Below are 19,290 nucleotides of genomic sequence, written 5' to 3'. Positions count from 1 at the left end.
TAAGGCTTCTCGTGTAGAAGAGCTGTCTGGGATTATCCAGAAGAAAGACCAAAAGATAGCCGAGCTTTCTGCCTCCATGGAGAAGAAGGAGTTGGAGTTGGCTGATGAGAGGAATCTCCAGAAAACTTCGTCTGAAAAGTTGAAGATCTTGGAATCCGAGAATGATCAGTTCTCTGCTCGGATCAAAGAATTAGAGGGTGGAATCTATGAAGCTTTTGCTCAAGGTTTTGAGCGTGCTGTTTCCCAGGTTAAGGTGCTATATCCGGAAGCTGATTCTTCAAAGCTTGATGTTATGAAGGTGGTTGTGAATGGTGAACTCATAGAAGATGAGGCTGTTGCTGGAAGTGGGAGTGAGGGGTCAAGCATTGGTGATAAAGCAGATTAGGTTTATAGTTTATGCTTCATTTTGTATATGGTGCAATAGGTTTTGAACTTGTGAATTGTTTTGGCTTTGTTGAAGGATTTCGAGTACTATCCTTGGTAGTAGTATTTTGGTTTCCTGAGTACGCAGCTCGGCCTGACAATGACTGCTTTTTATATAATATGATGTTTTTCCCAAGTTATGATATGTTGTATTGTGATAATACTTGTATGTGTTGACGATGACCGCAGTCATTTCTTGTATGGTGTATTGTTGATAAGGAGAGCTGTGGCTCTGATATATTAGGGTTATGGTAAAGTGATCCCTCAGGATTCGTTTGAGTTTGTTTCATTTGTTTGTATTTTTTCCGAGTAATGTGCTCAGTATGCGCATTTTGAATTCCGAGTATGAAGCTCGGATTAGTTTGTTCCTTGGAAAAACTTTGACTTCTTTTTATGGTGGAGGTTTTCCGGGAAATATGCTCGGTTCGTGATGTTAGGGTTCCGAGGATAATGCTCGGATAATTTGGAGTGTTTATTAACTGAAATGTATGCTAACTGTCAGGATGAAAACTGTTTTGATTGCACATTAAGTTGTGTGGGTACAATGATTTGTTGCATCTGGCCTCGTTAAAACCCTTCTCCGAGTAAAACCCATGTCTTTTAGGAGAAAACCTTCGGAGGGGAAAAAGAGTACCATCATTCGCGAATTTACAAGTTATACTATGATTGATATCCCCTTAGGGAGGAGATATTCCATGTTCCTGGAAGTTGATCTCCTTTGAGGGTTTGTAGTTTGTAAGCCCCCTTTCCGAGATTTTGAAGGACTTGGAAAGGTCCTTCCCAATTTGCGGCTAATTTGCCATGTCCCGGAGGTTTCCGAGCTTCTTCTGTCCGTCTGAGTACGAGGTCTCCGTTGTTGAAGGACCTGTGAACGACTCTTTTGTTGTGTCTCCGCTCTATGTATTGCTTTCTGGCTCGCTGCTTTATGGCTGAGATATCTCTTTCTTCTTCTACAAGATCCAACTCGGCTGCCCGAGCTTACAAATTGTTGGATTGGTCATAGAGATCGGTCCTTAATGTTGGGACGCTGATCTCTATTGGAATGAGTGCTTCTGCGCCATATACCAGTTTGAAAGGAGTTTCTCCTATGGCAGACTGAATGCTGGTATTATAACTCCATAGGATTTCTGGAATGAGGTCGTCCCATTCTCCCTTAGCTTCGCTGAGCTTTTTCTTTAATCCCTGCAAGATAATTCTGTTAGCTGATTCAACTTGTCCGTTAGTTTGTGGGTGCTCTACTGAGCTGAAATGATGTTTGATGTTAAAGTTTGTTAGAAAGGCAGCGAGCTTATGATCTGTAAATTGTCTTCTGTTATCCGAGATTATCTCTCTTGGGATACCGAATCTGCATATGATATTTTTCAATAAAAAAGATTGCACTTTTTCTGTCGTTATGTGTGCCAGTGGTTGTGCTTCTATCCACTTAGAAAAATAATCTATTGATACCAAAAAGAACTTTACCTGGCCCGGCGCTTTCGGAAAAAGTCCGAGGATATCCAATCCCCACCTATCGAAAAGCCATCTTACCTTTATGGTGTGGAGCTCTTCGGCCGGGGTTTCGGAGAGTGTGGCGTGCTTTTGACAATTATCGCACGCTTTTACTTTTGAAATACAGTCCCTTTTTATCGTCGGCCAATAGTATCCTGTTTGCAATATCTTTGCGGCTAATGCTCGGCCACCAATGTGATTTTCACAAACTCCTTCGTGTGTTTCTGCCATAACTTTCTCGGCTTCTTTGTTGCTTATGCATTTGAGTAGTGGTTGGGAATGTCCTCGCCTGTATAGGGTGTTTCCGAGCACTGTATAGAAGCTTGCTCTTCTTCGGAAGAGCGGCAAGTTCGGTTCATCATTTGGCATGGTGCCTGTGTTGATATAGTCAAGAAAAGGTGTTCGCCAATCTGGTATCTGTATAATACTTAAAATTGTATCCTGCTCAAAACTTGGTTTGTTAAGTGTTAGCTGGGACAGTGCCGATGTGTTTTCGGTTTGCCTAGTCGTGGCTAACTTGGATAACACGTCGGCCCTGGTGTTTTGTTCTCGATTCACATGAATAATGTCAAATTTGCTAAATTTCGAAATGAGATCCTTTGTTATGAGCCAATATTTTTCTAACAAAGGATCTTTTACCTGGAATTCGCCCTTTATTTGATGCACCACTAATGAAGAGTCACAGTAAACTGTTATTCGGGGTACTTGTAGTTGTAGGGCAAGCTTTAGTCCAGCGAGTAGGGCCTCGTACTTCGCCTGATTGTTGCTTGCGTTGAAGCGGAACCTCAGTGACTGCTCGGCCACCACCTTGTTCCCTTCCATCAGTAGTATTCCTGCTCCACTGCCTTCTTTGTTTAACACTCCATCCACATGCATGCTCCAACTGACCTCTGTATATTGTGTATCGTTAGTCATTTCCGATATAAAGTCGGCTAGCACCTGTGACTTCAGTGTCTTCCTTGGTTCGTATTGAATATCAAACTCAGAGAGCTCGATCGCCCACTTTATTAGTCTGCCGGCGAGCTCGGGTCTGGTTAGTATCTGCCTTAGCGGTTGGTCTGTTCGTACTATGATTGTGTGGCTTTGGAAGTAGTGCCGCAGTCTTCTTGCTGTGGTGACTAGTGTCAGTGCCAATTGTTCTATCTTCGGGTACCTTGTTTCTGTTGGTTGTAGCACCCTACTGATGAAGTATACTGGGTTTTGCTTTCTTCCTGTTTCTGTTACTAATACCGAGCTTATAGCATGGTTAGATACTGATAGGTATAAACACAATGGCTTACCTGTCTCTGGTCTTTGGAGGATTGGTGGTGATGTTAGGTTTTGTTTGAGTTCGGTAAAAGAGTTCTCACATTCGTCTGTCCAGGTGAACTTTTTGCCTTTAGAGAATGTCTGGAAGAAATGATAAGATCGGTTTTCCACTGCAGGTAGGAAACGTGATAAGGCAGCTATTCGTCCTGCTAGTTGTTGGACTTCTTTCACCGTTTTTGGGCTTGTCATGTTTAGTACGGCTTTGCATTTTTCTGGGTTGGCTTCGATGCCTCGCGAGGTTAGCATGAATCCGAGGAATTTCCCTCCTTGGACTCCGAAAGCACATTTGTCCGGATTGAGTCTTATGTTGTATGCTCGGAGTTGTTTGAATATTTCTACCAAGTCATCACAGTGTGACCCTTGTGCTGGTGTTTTTGCTACCATATCATCTACATAGACTTCCATATTCCGGCCTATCTGCTGTTGAATACCTTGTCCATTAACCGTTGATATGTCGCACCTGCATTCTTTAAGCCAAAAGGCATTACCTTGTAACAAAAGTTTCCATGTTCTGTTATAAAAGCCGTTTTGCTTTGGTCCTCTGGATGCATCAGAATCTGGTTATAACCAGAGTATGCATCCATAAAACTCAAGGCTTTGAAACCAGAAGCGTTATCAACTAATTTATCAATGCAAGGCAATGGATATGCATCTTTAGGGCAAGCTTTGTTTAAGTTTGTAAAGTCGACGCACATGCGCCATTTACCTGAATTCTTCCTTACCATTACCACGTTGGACAACCATGTGGTGAAGCGAATTTCTCTGATGAAACCTGCGTTGAGGAGCTTCTTGGTTTCTTCCAGTGCTGCTTGCCTTTTCTCCTCTCCGAGGTTCCTTTTATTCTGTGCTATTGGTCGGGCTATTTTGTCGATTACTAACTTGTGGCAGATGACCTCTGGATTTATTCCTGGCATGTCATCTGGTGTCCATGCAAATAGGTCGGCATTTTGGCATAGTATGTGTATAAGTCTTGCTCGGTCTTCCCCTTCTAATGCTTCTCCAATGTATGTGTATTGTTTGTCATCTGCTGTTAGTGTTATTTGTTGAAGGTTGTCCATTGGCCGAGGTCTTTCACCGAGGTCTTCCCTTGGGTCGAGGTCGGCCAGTGTCGCTGTGTCTGCAGAAGTGTGGATTGCTTGAACCTGAGTCCGAGCTTCTTGTTTTGTTTGGGTTAGCTTTAGGCTAGCATTGTAGCACTGTCGAGCTTCTTGATGGTCGGCGTATACCGTAGCTATCTTGTTTTCCTGCACTGGGAACTTAACACACAGGTGTAACGTGGACACCACTGCTCTGAATATATTCAGAGCGGGTTTTCCAATTATAATATTGTAAGGGCTATAACAGTCTACTATTAGGTATTGAATATCAATTGATTTTGACATAGGGATTTCTCCCATTGTGGTCTTTAGCCATATGTGTCCCATGATGGGACTCTCTCTCCAGAGAACCCAATTAGCTCTCTGATGAGCGGATAATTTATACGCCTTTTGGCATTGTTTTTAGTATGTTTTAGTATGTTTTAGTTAGTTTTTAGTATATTTTTATTAGTTTTTAGTTAAAATTCACTTTTCTGGAATTTACTATGAGTTTGTGTGTTTTTCTATGATTTCAGGTATTTTCTGGCTGAAATTGAGGGACCTGAGCAAAAATCTGATTCAGAGGCTGAAAAGGACTGCAGATGCTGTTGGATTCTGACCTCCCTGCACTCGAAGTGGATTTTCTGGAGCTACAGAAGCCCAATTGGCGCGCTCTCAATGGCGTTGGAAAGTAGACATCTTGGGCTTTCCAGCAATGTATAATAGTTCATACTTTGCCCAAGATTTGATGGCCCAAACCGGCGTTCCAAATCAGCTCAAAACTGCCCGGCGTTAAACGCCGGAACTGGCACAAGAATGGGAGTTAAACGCCCAAACTAGTACAAAAGCTGGCATTTAACTCCAAGAGAAGTCTCTACACGAAAATGCTTCAATGCTCAGCCCAAGCATACACCAAGTGGGCCCGGAAGTGGATTTTTATGTCATTTACTCATCTTTGTAAACCTTAGGCTACTAGTTCTTTATAAATAAGACCTTTTGCTATTGTATTCATATATCGGTAGCTATCTTTATTCTGATGCTATCTTAGATCATTGAGAGGCTGGCCTCACGGCCATGCCTAGACCTTGTTCTTATGTATTTTCAATGGTGGAGTTTCTACACACCATAGATTAAGGTGTGGAGCTCTGCTGTACCTCGAGTATTAATGCAATTACTATTATTCTTCTATTCAATTCGGCTTGTTCTTGTTCTAAGATATCACTTGTTCTTCAACTTGATGAATGTGATGATCCATGACACTCATCATCATTCTCAACTATGAACGTGTGCCTGACAACCACCTCCGTTCTACCTTAGATTGAGTGTCTATCTCTTGAATTTCTTAATCGGAATCTTCGTGGTATAAGCTAGAATTGATGGCGGCATTCAAGAGAATCTGGAAGGTCTAAACCTTGTCTGTGGTATTCTGAGTAGGATTCAATGATTGAATGACTGTGACGAGCTTCAAACTCGCGATTGTGAGGCGTTAGTGATAGACGCAAAAGAATCACTGGATTCTATTCCGACATGATCGAGAACCGACAGCTAAATAGCCGTGCCGTGACAGGGTGCATTGAACGTTTTCACTGAGAGGATGGGAGGTAGCCACTGACAACGATGAAACCCTACATAGAGCTTGCCATGGAAAGGAGTAAGAATGATTGGATGAAGACAGTAGGAAAGCAGAGAGACGGAAGGAACACAGCATCTCCATACGCTTATCTGAAATTCCCACCAATGAATTGCATAAGTATCTCTATCTTTATCTTTATGTTTTATTCATACATCATCCATAACCATTTGAGTTTGCCTGATTAAGATTTACAAGATAACCATAGCTTGCTTCATACCAACAATCTCTGTGGGATCGACCCTTACTCGCGTAAGGTTTATTACTTGGACGACCCAGTACACTTGCTGGTTAGTTGTGCGAAGTTGTGATAAAGAGTTGAGATTACAATTGTGCGTACCATGTTGATGGCGCCATCGATGATCACAATTTCGTGCACCAAGTGTTTGGCGCCGTTGCCGGGGATTGTTCGAGTTTTCGGCAAGCTTTTGGTCCGGTAACATCAGTGCCAAATTTTTGATCCAGCAACAGCACCAAGTTTTTGGCGCCGTTGCCGGGGATTGTTTGAGTTTGGATAACTGACGGTTCATCTTGTTGCTTAGATTAGGCATTTTTCTTCAGAGTTCTTAAGAATGAATTCTAGTGTTTCAAGGTGATGTTCTTATCATCACCAAAGCTGATTGATTTTCATCAATTTATCTCTTGAAATGCAATGTCCTGCTGAAGCTTGGCTAGCCATGTCTAATTCCTTTAGACGGAAGCTTTAGACTAACATTGCATGATTCCTGGAATTCTCATTAAGAATTTTGATATCTTTATTTTCTTCTCCACTTAATTTTCGAAAAAAACCAAAAAAATTACAAAATCATAAAAACCAAAAATATTTCATGTTTCTTGTTTGAGTCTAGTGTTTCATTTTAAGTTTGGTGTCAATTGCATGTTTTTGTTCTTCTTGCATTCATTCATGTGTCTTAAGTGATCTTCAAGATGTTCTTGATGAATTCATTACTCTGATCTTTAAATTCTCTTGACTTGAGTGTTTGTGTTTCTCATATGCATTCTCATTTTGTTAATGTCAGTAGTATACAAACTGCTAAGTTTGGTGTCTTGCATGCATTGTTATTTGATTTTAGTTGCATTTTGATTATTCCTCATTATTAAAAATCCAAAAATATTTTTAATTTGTGTCTTTTCAAGTCAATAATACAGAGAATTGAACATTCAGAACATACAGCAGAGGAATTACACAGAAAAAGCTGGGCGTTCAAAATGCCCAGTAAGGAAGGCAAACTGGCGTTTAAACGCCAGCCAGGGTGCCTAGCTGGGTGTTTAATGCCCAAAAGGGTAGTGCTTTGGGCGTTAAACGCCAGAATGTGCACCATTCTGGGCGTTTAACGCCAGGATGGCACAAGAGGGAAGATTCTGTTTTCAGTTCAAATTTTTTTTCAAGTTTTCAAAAATTTTTCAAAATCAAATCTTTTTCAAATCAAATCTTTTCAATCAAATCTTTTTCAAAATCAATTTCTTTCCATTTTCAAAAATACTTGCTATCAATTAATGATTTGATTTAACATTTCAAGTATGTTGCCTTTTCTGTTGAGAAAGGTTTAATGTTTGAATCATATCTTTTCTTGTTAGCCAAGTCATTAAATTTTAAAATCAAATCTTTTTAAATTGTTTTTCAAATCATATCTTCTCAATCACATCTTTTTTTAAAACCATAACTTTTCAATCATATCTTTTTAATCACATCTTTTTCAAAATAGTTTTCAATCATATCTTTTTAATTTCTAATTTCAAAATCTTTTTCAAAAAAAAAACACTTGATTTCTTTTTCACTCTAAGTTTTTGAAAATCAATTAAATTTTTTCAAAATGTTTTTAAAATCTTTTTAATATTTTCGAAAATTTCTTCCCCTCTTCTCACATCTTTCTATTTATGGACTAACACTACTCCTCAATGCACAATTCGAACTCCATCTTTCATTGATAAGTTTGAATTTTCTACCTCTTCCTTCTATTTTTCTTTTCCTCTGACACCTCAAGGAATCTCTATACTGTGACGTAGAGGATTCCATATTTTCTTGTTTTGTTTTCTTTCATATGAGCAGGAGCAAAGACAAAAGCATTCTTGTTGAGGCTGACCCTGAACCTGAAAGAACCTTGAAGCGAAAGCTAAGAGAAGCTAAGGCACAACTCTCTGTAGAGGACCTAACAGAAATCTTCAAAGAAGAAGAAAACATGGCAGCCGAAAACAACAACAATGCCAACAATGCAAGGAAGGTGCTGGGTGACTTTACTGCACCTACTCCCGACTTCTATGGGAGAAGCATCTCTATCCCTGCCATTGGAGCAAACAACTTTGAGCTTAAGCCTCAATTAGTTTCTCTAATGCAACAGAATTGCAAGTTTCATGGACTTCCATTGGAAGATCCTCATCAGTTTTTAGCAGAGTTCTTGCAAATCTGTGACACTGTCAAGACTAATGGGGTTGACCCTGAGGTCTACAGACTTATCCTATTCCCTTTTGCTGTAAGAGACAGAGCTAGGACATGGTTGGACTCACAACCTAAAGAAAGCCTGAACTCTTGGGAAAAGCTAGTCAATGCCTTCTTGGCAAAGTTCTTTCCACCTCAAAAATTGAGTAAGCTTAGAGTGGAAGTCCAAACCTTCAGACAGAAGGAAGGAGAATCCCTCTATGAAGCTTGGGAAAGATACAAACAATTAATCAGAAAATGTCCCTCTGACATGCTTTCTGAATGGAGCATCATAGGTATTTTCTATGATGGTCTGACTGAACTGTCCAAGATGTCTTTGGATAGCTCTGCTGGAGGATCTCTTCATCTGAAGAAGACGCCTATAGAAGCTCAAGAACTAATTGAAATGGTTGCAAATAACCAATTCATGTACACTTCTGAAAGGAATCCTGTGAATAATGGGACTAATCAGAAGAAAGGAGTTCTTGAGATTGATACTCTGAATGCCATATTGGCTCAGAACAAGATATTGACTCAGCAAGTCAATATGATTTCTCAAAGTCTGTCTGGAATGCAAAATGCACCAAACAGTACTAAGGAAGCTTCATCTGAAGAAGAAGCTTATGATCCTGAGAACCCTTCAATGGAAGAGGTGAATTACATGGGAGAACCCTATGGAAACACCTATAATCCTTCATGGAGAAATCATCCAAATCTCTCATGGAAGGATCAACAGAGACCTCAACAAGGTTTCAACAACAATAATGGTGGAAGAAACAGGTTTAGCAATGGCAAGCCTTTTCCATCATCTTCTCAGCAACAGAGAGAGAATTCTAAGCAGAACCACTCTGACTTAGCAACCATGGTCTCTAATCTAATCAAAACCACTCAAAGTTTCATGACTGAAACAAGGTCCTCCATTAGAAATTTAGAGGCACAAGTGGGACAGCTGAGCAAGAAAATTACTGAACTCCCTCCTAGTACTCTTCCAAGCAATACAGAAGAAAATCCAAAAGGAGAGTGCAAAGCCATCAACATGGCCGAATTTGGAGAGGAGGGAGAGGCAGTGAACACCACTGAGGAAGACCTCAATGGACGTCCACTGGCCTCCAATCAGTTCCCTAATGAGGAACCATGGGAATCTGAGGCTCCCACTGAGACCATAGAGATTCCATTGGATTTACTTCTGCCATTCATGAGCTCTGATGAGTATTCTTCCTCTGAAGAGGATGAGTATGTCACTGAAGAGCAAGTTGCTAAATACCTTGGAGCAATCATGAAGCTAAATGACAAGTTATTTGGTAATGAGACTTGGGAGGATGAATCCCCTTTGCTCACCAAAGAATTGGATGACTTGTCTAGGCAGAAACTACCTCAAAAGAGACAAGATCCTGGGAAGTTCTCAATACCTTGTGCCATAGGCACCATGACCTTCAAGAAGGCCTTGTGCGACCTAGGGTCAAGTGTAAACCTCATGCCTCTCTCTGTAATGGAGAAGCTAGGGATCTTTGAGGTGCAAGTTGCAAAAATCTCACTAGAGATGGCAGACAATTCAAGAAAACAAGCTTATGGACTTGTAGAGGATGTTTTGGTAAAAGTTGAAGACCATTACATCCCTGCTGATTTCATAGTCCTAGAGACTGGGAAGTGCATGGATGAATCCATCATCTTTGGCAGACCCTTCCTAGCCACAGCAAAGGCTGTGATTGATGTGGACAGAGGAGAATTGATCATTCAAGTGAATGAAGAATCCTTTGTGTTTAAGGCTCAAGAATATCCCTCTGTCACCATGGAGAGGAAGCATGATGAGCTTCTCTCAAAACATAGTCAAACAGAGCCCCCACAGTCAAACTCTAAGTTTGGTGTTGGGAGGCCACAACCAACTTCTAAGTTTGGTGTTGAACCCCCACATTCAAACTCTAAGTTTGGTGTTGGGAGGTTCCAACATTGCTCTGAGTATCTGTGAGGCTCCATGAGAGCCCACTGTCAAGCTAATGACATTAAAGAAGCGCTTGTTAGGAGGCAACCCAATCTTATTATATTTATCTATCCTCTTTTGTTATTTTATATTTTCTGTAGGTTGATGATCATGAAAAGTCACAAAATCAATTGAAAAAGCAAAAACAGAAAGAAAAATAGCACACCCTGGAGGAGAACTTGCTGGCGTTTAAACGCCAGTGAAGCTAGCAAATGGGCTTTTAACGCCCAGTCTGGCACCATTCTGGGCGTTTAACGCCAGAAAGGGGCACCAAACTGGCGTTAAACGCCAGGAAAGGGCAAGAAGTTGGCGTTAAACGCCAGAAATGGGCACCAGCCCGGCGTTTAACGCCGGAATTGGCATGAAGAGCAATTTTTGCTCGCCACTTGGTGCAGGGATGACTTTTTCTTGACACCTTAGGATCTGTGGACCCCACAGGATCCCCACCTACCCCACCACTCTCTCTCTTCTTCACCCATTCACCAATCACCTCAACACCTCTTCCCCAAAAACCCTTCACCTATCAAATCCCATCTTTCTCTTCACCACTCACATTCATCCTTCATAAAATCCCACCTACCTCACCATTCAAATTCAAACCACTTTCTGACCCAAACCCACCCTCCCATAGCCGAACCCTACCCCTCTCTTCACCCCTATATAAACCCCTATTCACTCCTTCATTTTCACAAAACCTAAACACTCCTTCTCCCCCTTTGGCCGAACCACAAAGCCATTTCCATCTCCTTCATTTCTTCTTCTTCTACTCTCTTCTTTCTTCTTTTGCTCGAGGACGAGCAAACCTTTTAAGTTTGGTGTGGTAAAAGCATTGCTTTTTACTTTTCCATAACCACTTATGGCATCCAAGGCCGGAGAAACCTCTAGAAAGAGGAAAAGGAAGGCAAAAGCTTTCACCTCCGAGTCATGGGAGATGGAAAGATTCATCTCAAGGGTGCATCAAGACCACTTCTACGAAGTTGTGGCCTTGAAGAAGGTGATCCCCGAGGTCCCTTTCAAACTCAAAAAGAGTGAATATCCGGAGATCCGACATGAGATCCGAAGAAGAGGTTGGGAAGTTCTTACCAACCCCATTCAACATGTCAGAATCTTAATGGTTCAAGAGTTCTATGCCAATGCATGGATCACCAAGAACCACGATCAAAGTGTGAACCCGGACCCAAAGAATTGGCTTACTATGGTTCGGGGGAAATACTTGGATTTTAGTCCGGAAAATGTAAGGTTAGCATTCAACTTGCCCATGATGCAAGGAGATGAACACCCTTACACTAGAAGGGTCAACTTTGATCAAAGGTTGGACCAAGTCCTCACAGTCATTTGTGAAGAGGGCGCCCAATGGAAGAGAGATTCAAGAGGAAAGCCGGTTCAATTGAGAAGGCATGACCTCAAGCCTGTGGCTAGGGGATGGTTGGAGTTTATCCAACGCTCAATCATTCCCACTAGCAACCGGTCCGAAGTTACTATAGACCGGGCTATCATGATTCATAGCATCATGATTGGAGAAGAAATAGAAGTTCATGAGGTTATATCCTAAGAACTTTATAAGGTGGCGGACAAGTCCTCTACCTTGGCAAGGTTAGCCTTTCCTCATCTCATTTGTCACCTCTATTATTCAGTTGGAGTTGACATAGAGGGAGACATCCCCATTGATGAGGACAAGCCCATTACTAAGAAGAGGATGGAGCAAACAAGAGACCCCTCTCATCATCAAATCCCTGAGATGCCTCAAGGGATGCACTTTCCTCCACAAAACTATTGGGAGCAACTAAACACCTCCCTAGGAGAATTGAGTTCCAACATGGGACAATTAAGGATGGAGCACCAAGAACACTCCATCCTCCTCCATGAAATTAGAGAAGATCAAAGAATCATGAGAGAGGAGCAACAAAGACAAGAAAGAGACATTGAGGAGCTCAAGCACTCCATAAGATCTTCAAGAGGAAGAACAAGCCGCCATCACTAAGGTGGACCCGTTCTTTAATTTCCTTGTTCTTTATTTTCTGTTTTTCGAAAAAAATGATGCTTATGTTTATCTATGTTTGTGTCTTGTGATCATTAGTATCTTAGTGTCTATGCCTTAAAGTTATGAATGTCCTATGAATCCATCACCTTTCTTGAATGAAAAATGTTCTTAATTGAAAAAGAGAAGAATTGCATGAATTTTGAATTTTATAACAGATTAATTATTTTGATGTGGTGGCAATACTTTTGTTTTCTGAATGTATGCTTAAACAGTGCATATATCTTTTGAATTTGTTGTTCATGAATGTTGGCTCTTGAAAGAATGATGAAAAAGGAGACATGTTACTGAGGATCTGAAAAATCATAAAAATGATTCTTGAAGCAAGAAAAAGCAGTGAATACAAAAAAAAAGAAAAAAAAGAGAGAAAAAGAATGAAATAAAGTTGTGATCCAAGGCAAAAAGAGTGTGCTTAAGAACCCTGGACACCTCTAATTGGGGACTCCAGCAAAGCTGAGTCACAATCTGAAAAGGTTCACCCAATTATGTGTCTGTGGCATGTATGTATCCGGTGGTAATACTGGAAGACAGAGTGCTTTGGGCCACGGCCAAGACTCAATAAGTAGCTGTGTTCAAGAATCATCATACTTAACTAGGAGAATCAATGACACTATCTAGATTCTGAGTTCCTAAAGAAGCCAATCATTCTGAATTTCAAAGGATAGAGTGAGATGCCAAAACTGTTCAGAGGCAAAAAGCTAAAAGCCCCGCTCATCTAATTAACACTGATCTTCATAGATGTTTTTGGAATTCATTGCATATTCTCTTCTTTTTATCTTATTTGATTTTCAATTGCTTGAGGACAAGCAACAATTTAAGTTTGGTGTTGTGACGAGCGGATAATTTATACGCTTTTTGGCATTGTTTTTAGTATGTTTTTAGTATGTTTTCGTTAGTTTTTAGTATATTTTATTAGTTTTTAGTTAAAATTCACTTTTCTGGACTTTACTATGAGTTTGTGTGTTTTTCTATGATTTTAGGTATTTTTTGGCTGAAATTGAGGGACCTGAGCAAAAATCTGATTCAGAGGCTGAAAAGGACTGCAGATGCTGTTGGATTCTGACCTCCCTGCACTCGAAGTAAATTTTCTGGAGCTACCGAAGCCCAATTGGCGCGCTCTCAACGGCGTTGGAAAGTAGACATCCTAAGCTTTCCAGCAATATATAATAGTTCATACTTTGCCCAAGATTTGATGGCCCAAACCGGCATTCCAAATTAGCTCAAAACTGTCCGGCGTTAAACGCCGGAACTGGCACAAGAATGGGAGTTAAACGCCCAAACTGGCACAAAAGCTGGCGTTTAACTCCAAGAGAAGTCTCTACACGAAAATGCTTCAATGCTCAGCCCAAGCACACACCAAGTGGGCCCGGAAGTGGATTTTTATGTCATTTACTCATCTTTGTAAACCTTAGGCTACTAGTTCTTTATAAATAAGACCTTTTGCTATTGTATTCATATATCGGTAGCTATCTTTATTCTGATGCTATCTTAGATCATTGGGAGGCTGGCCTCACGGCCATGCCTAGACCTTGTTCTTATGTATTTTCAACGGTGGAGTTTCTACACACCATAGATTAAGGTGTGGAGCTCTGCTGTACCTCGAGTATTAATGCAATTACTATTATTCTTCTATTCAATTCGGCTTGTTCTTGTTCTAAGATATCACTTGTTCTTCAACTTGATGAATGTGATGATCCGTGACACTCATCATCATTCTCACCTATGAATGTGTGCCTGACAACCACCTCCGTTCTACCTTAGATTGAGTGTCTATCTCTTGGATTTCTTAATCAGAATCTTCGTGGTATAAGCTAGAATTGATGGCAGCATTCAAGAGAATCCGGAAGGTCTAAACCTTGTCTGTGGTATTCTGAGTAGGATTCAATGATTGAATGACTCTGACGAGCTTCAAACTCGCGATTGTGGGGCGTTAGTGACAGACGCAAAAGAATCACTGGATTCTATTCCGACATGATCGAGAACCGACAGCTGAATAGCCGTGCCGTGACAGGGTGCGTTGAACATTTTCACTGAGAGGATGGGAGGTAGCCACTGACAACAGTGAAACCCTACATACAGCTTGCCATGGAAAGGAGTAAGAAGGATTGGATGAAGACAGTAGGAAAGCAGAGAGACGGAAGGAACACAGCATCTCCATACGCTTATCTGAAATTCCCACCAATGAATTGCATAAGTATCTCTATCTTTATCTTTATGTTTTATTCATACATCATCCATAACCATTTGAGTTTGCCTAATTAAGATTTACAAGATAACCATAGCTTGCTTCATACCAACAATCTCTGTGGGATCGACCCTTACTCGCGTAAGGTTTATTACTTGGACGACCCAGTACACTTGCTGGTTAGTTGTGCGAAGTTGTGATAAAGAGTTGAGATTACAATTGTGCGTACCATGTTGATGGCACCATCGATGATCACAATTTCGTGCACCACTCTCCCGAGGAGGGCTGTATCAATTTTTCTGATAATTTCATCTTTATAAAGGTAGAATAAAATAAAACGTCAGCACTACTACCTGGATCCAGCAATGTTTTTCTTACCAACAGTTCTCCGACTTGGATGGAAATTACCACGGGGTCATCGAGGTTAGGGCTTGCCGATCTGAAGTCTGCTTGGTTGAAGGATATTGTGACGTTTGGGTCTTTGTCCTTCTTTGGCTGTATGGTTCCTTCGATTGCTAGCATCGCCCTGTAGCTCCGTTTCCTGGCCGAGCTTGTTTCTCCTCCGCCTGCGAATCCTCCTGATATGTGGCTAATGACTCCTCTTGGTGGATCTGGAGTCGTCCTCTCTTTTTTGTTATTGTCAGCCACTGCTTGCTTGTGCCCTACTCTGTCTGAGTTTCCCCCCTTTGCCCTTCCGGCTCTCGATGTATTTGTCCAAGAGCCCTTGGTCTGCCAGCCTTTCCAGGAGGTCCTTCGCGACTATGCAGTCGTCCGTGGTGTGTCCAAACTTCCGATGGAAGGCATAATGCTTTGTCCTATCCACGAACCTTTGATCCTGGTAGTTTCCTGCTCGAGCTGGTGGCTTTATGATTTTGGCGTTGAGGATTTCTCTGATGATGTTTTCTCTTCTGGTATTGAATCTGGTGTATATGTTGTATTTTGACGTGGGCTTGGAAGGTCTCTTAGTGTCTCTGCTGCCTGGCGATCTGAAAGTTTTTTCTTCATCTCTCCGATGTGGTTGCTTGTCTGATTTTTGGGCTTCTCGGAGTTTTTCGATCTCCATTTGACCTGCCGCCCTTTCTCGGAATTCCTCTAGCGTTTTTGGTTTTGTTATGGCAATGGTCTCCCGGAATTTTTCGGGCCTGAGGTCGGCCTTGAGGGCGTGCAGGTGGACGGCCGGGTCTAAGTCATGGATCTCCACAGTGGCGTCAGCGAATCTGGTCATGTAGTCCTTCAGGCTTTCGTGCTGACCTTGCTTAATGGTGCCGAGGTAGTCTGAACCATGTACGTAGATTCTTGACGCGGCAAAATAATCAATGAATGATCTAGCAAGATCTTCGAAGGAGGAAATTGAACCTTCAGGAAGTTTAGAAAACCAGAGTAATGCAGCACCGTCGAGGTAGGTGGGGAATGCTCGGCAGAGAACGGGCTCATTCTTAGGGCCGTTGAAAAACATCATTGACTGGAACTTCTTTACGTGGGCTCGGGGGTCGCCGAACCCCTTGTACGGCTCCAGTGCGGTGGGCAGAGTAAAGTTTTTTGGCATCTGGTAACTTGTGATCTCTTCGGAGAAGGGGTTGTCGAGGGTGAGCTTCTCCTTTGGCGGGACGATGTTTAAAGGGTCTGTAGCACCTTGAGCCGAGCTTTTGGAGCTTTCTCCATTGTTCTGTGTAGACAGCTCAGCTATTCTTCGTACTTCCGCCTGAAGCTCGGCGATTCGAGCCAGGAGGTCATCCTGTGAGAGTTGTGGACTTTCCTTGTCAGCCATGTTCGGGGATCAGGAATCCTGCAAAATAGAGTAGAAGACTAAACGAAGGAAAAAGTGGGGTTAGATGTACTCCGGCCCCACGGTGGGCGCCAAGTGATTCGTCCGAACACTGGGTAGGCCGAGCTTAAGCGCTTCTGGGCAAATCGTCAATCGCGAGGAAGAGCTTTACGTCGGCCAATGATCAAACACCGCGGCGGGAATACCTGCAAAGGATACTCCGACGCTCAAGTTAGTAATAATCTCAGAAAAGAGAGAGAGAGAGAGAGAGAGTAATTAAGTGAGAGTGAATAAATGAGTATGAAAAATGATAGTGGAACCTCATTAAAGCCGGGAATATTAGTTCGCCTTTATAGGGGTTGTTTTACCGTTTTCATGTGGGTCAGTCTTAGTTTATAGGTTGGTTATGATATTCTGTTTTGGTGCCTTAGACTTGCTAGGCACGTTTCTTGTTTTCGAATGGGTGAGGCTGTTATGGTCTGCCTTTTTGCTGAGCATATCGGACGATTGGTACGGAACCGAGTTTATTGGCTCACGTGCCGAGTTTTTTGTGCGACCGAGGATAAGGGTTACGTATCAATAATAATAATAATAATAATAATAATAATAATAATAATAATAATAAAGATGCTCAAACATACAGGGAAATTCAACTTTTGATGTCCGAAGAATTAATTGAAGAGTAGTCATGATGAAAAGTAACCACTATCGCAGAGATTTTATTCGCCTAATAGGGGACCATCAGTCGTATAATGGACAAATATCTACACCTCCTCTGCATGCGATTATTTATTGGAAATTAAAGTTTTGGACTTTTGGTATATAAAAGATCGACAAGGTGTTCATGAAACAAAATTATTAGGACCAATTATTATTATTATTATTATTATTATTGGCATAGAAATATTACAGTAATGAAAGTTAATTACTCGTTCATCTATCGCAGAAATTTCGCACTAGTAATGAAAGGTAATATTAGAGAAACAATAACTTAAACTTATTTTATTTAATTTAATATTTAAAATTTTATACATCTAACTATTTATAATTATATACCTATTATATTTAATATTATTTATTTGTTTCAATGATGATAAAAAATATAAAATAAAATAATTTTAGACTATTTTAAACTAATTTTTTATTATTTCTCTTTCATTTTTTGAGAAACTATATATATAGAAGCATGTGGTTAATCCTTACTAACAACTCTTTGAAATCCGAAACACAAGAACAAATTAAATCTAATGAAGGTGCCATTTGACGATGACTTGAAGCACATTAGAAATTGAAAATTGATGATTTTCTATGTTAATTTTGTGAACTTAATTATATATATTAAGAATGGCAAATGCTTCTATAATACTACTGTCACAAATAAAGCTTTTGTTAATTAGCATTTTTGAGTCACCATCAACTTAACCATATATATATAAAATATATAGTCACCATCAACTTTGAGCTTTAAAATCTATTAATTCATTAATTCTAAAGATTAATATATAAAGGAATTTCAACTTCAACTCATCATGCCTCCTTCAATATTGGGTTCGTATATATATATATATATATATATATATATATATATATATATATATATATATATATAAGGACAAGAATAATTAAATTGCATAAGTGTTGCAGATGTTTGACCGAAATAAGACTGAAAGGTGAGTTAGATTTAGAAAAAAAGCATGCATATATATTTCTCAGTTTCTGTATGCTACAAAATAGATATACTAAATAAATAATTTATTTTATAGTCCCATAAAAAACCCATGCATATATATTATCATAGTCTTGCACAAGAAATTAACCTAAAAAAACCGAACACAGATGAAGAAATACATATAACATAAAGTCATAATAAAATAGCATGCACTACAATATCCTTGCTAGTGACAAAACCCTAGCTAGCTAGCATAACACACACTATAACATCAAAATTTATTTTCTTAATAAAAACATAAATAAAAGAAGGTAGCTATAGCTACTACTTAATTAAACTATAGCCATAACGGAAATAACTGAAACAAACATATAGCCTCATCTCAAGGGAGAGGGACACTGCCAGAAGCTCCACCACCGCCGCCGACTCCACCACCAAATCCACCGAGTCCGCCGATCCCGGTGCCAGCTTCTGCACCACCAAAGCTGGATCCAATTCCAGCACTTGCACCTGCACCTCCAAAGGGTATTCCATTTCCTCCAATTCCCGAATAGCCACCAACGCCCCCATAGCTCAGGAAATTCTTCTGATCCTTCAAAGTTGCATCATTATTAGGAACCTTTCTTGCACTTGCTGTGGACACAACAACAAGGGCAAGAACAAGAAGCATGATGCACCACTTAGCCATAATAATATCACCCTAGCTTGACAATAGTGCAATATAAGTGTAAAGTTGCTTTTTCTTTTTCTCTCTCTTATAGGTTTTAGTTGCTGTGGTGACATAGTGCCATCGGAGTGTCTCTTTTATAGAGGGAAAGATGCAAAGAAAAGAAAAGTGATGAGAGATGAGAGGGAGTAGTTGGGTATATAGTTGTGGATAGTTAATATGAACTTCAATGCCATTTTCAAAAACCTTGCTGTCTGCCATCAACCACATTATACAAAATATTATTATTTTTATTATTGCATTTCAACATAAACATTACATTATTTATTTGTTAGTATGTTAAAAGGTTAATGATTTCGAAATCTATTATACTAGGAGAACACCCGCACGAGTAGAACATCTGTATTTGCTAAATTTCTCTATTCAATTCTGCTCATAAAAGAATTCTATTGTTATTTTATTAAAAAATACGTGTAATAGGTATTGATTCCAAAAAAATAAACAATACTTTAATTATATTATTTTTTACAAAATAAACACGATAAAATTCGATACTTACTAATATATTATGGTTTGAATAATTTTTTTTTAAAAATAATATGGTTTAAAGTCGACAGTACAGTCGACTTGAAGCAGACTCTTATTGT

The 19,290-nt window shown here is 40.2% G+C and overlaps 3 protein-coding genes and 1 non-coding gene across 4 annotated transcripts; all 4 read right to left on the bottom strand.

Annotated features, from left to right (window-relative positions):
- Window positions 1–1,401: 1,401 nt before the first annotated feature.
- LOC112723222 (uncharacterized) lies at window positions 1,402–4,616 on the bottom strand. The gene is made up of 4 exons (XM_025774489.1): window positions 3,992–4,616; window positions 1,885–3,776; window positions 1,764–1,768; window positions 1,402–1,666 (listed from the first exon to the last, which is right to left on the bottom strand). The coding sequence occupies exons 1-4, from the start codon at window positions 4,614–4,616 to the stop codon at window positions 1,402–1,404; spliced, it is 2,787 nt and encodes a 928-aa protein (XP_025630274.1).
- A 3,894-nt stretch (window positions 4,617–8,510) lies between these two features.
- Window positions 8,511–8,618, bottom strand: LOC112764550 (small nucleolar RNA R71). The gene has a single exon (XR_003183239.1). It is a non-coding gene; the product is annotated as a small nucleolar RNA R71 (small nucleolar RNA).
- A 6,564-nt stretch (window positions 8,619–15,182) lies between these two features.
- Window positions 15,183–16,310, bottom strand: LOC112723211 (uncharacterized). Its single transcript, XM_025774478.1, has one exon. The coding sequence runs from the start codon at window positions 16,308–16,310 to the stop codon at window positions 15,183–15,185; it is 1,128 nt and encodes a 375-aa protein (XP_025630263.1).
- Window positions 16,311–18,144: 1,834 nt separating this feature from the next.
- Window positions 18,145–18,780, bottom strand: LOC112741814 (uncharacterized). The gene has a single exon (XM_025790931.2). The coding sequence runs from the start codon at window positions 18,662–18,664 to the stop codon at window positions 18,359–18,361; it is 306 nt and encodes a 101-aa protein (XP_025646716.1). The 5' UTR covers window positions 18,665–18,780; the 3' UTR covers window positions 18,145–18,358.
- Window positions 18,781–19,290: the final 510 nt, after the last annotated feature.

This window comes from Arachis hypogaea, chromosome 2 (genome assembly GCF_003086295.3).
Source record: "Arachis hypogaea cultivar Tifrunner chromosome 2, arahy.Tifrunner.gnm2.J5K5, whole genome shotgun sequence".
Classification (NCBI taxonomy): Eukaryota; Viridiplantae; Streptophyta; class Magnoliopsida; order Fabales; family Fabaceae; genus Arachis; species Arachis hypogaea.
The sequence above is the reverse complement of the archived record's forward strand: the minus strand, read 5'-3'. Positions and strand labels throughout refer to the sequence as shown.

Excerpts from the sequence above, each read along its gene's own strand:
- LOC112723211 (XM_025774478.1), bottom strand. The coding sequence starts at position 16,310 with ATGGCTGACAAGGAAAGTCCACAACTCTCACAGGATGACCTCCTGGCT.
- LOC112723222 (XM_025774489.1), bottom strand. The coding sequence starts at position 4,616 with ATGGGAGAAATCCCTATGTCAAAATCAATTGATATTCAATACCTAATA. Across the intron at positions 3,777-3,991 it reads CAAGAAGCTCCTCAACGCAG|ATTCTGATGCATCCAGAGGA; the intron begins GTTTCATCAGAG and ends GGTTATAACCAG.
- LOC112741814 (XM_025790931.2), bottom strand. The coding sequence starts at position 18,664 with ATGGCTAAGTGGTGCATCATGCTTCTTGTTCTTGCCCTTGTTGTTGTG.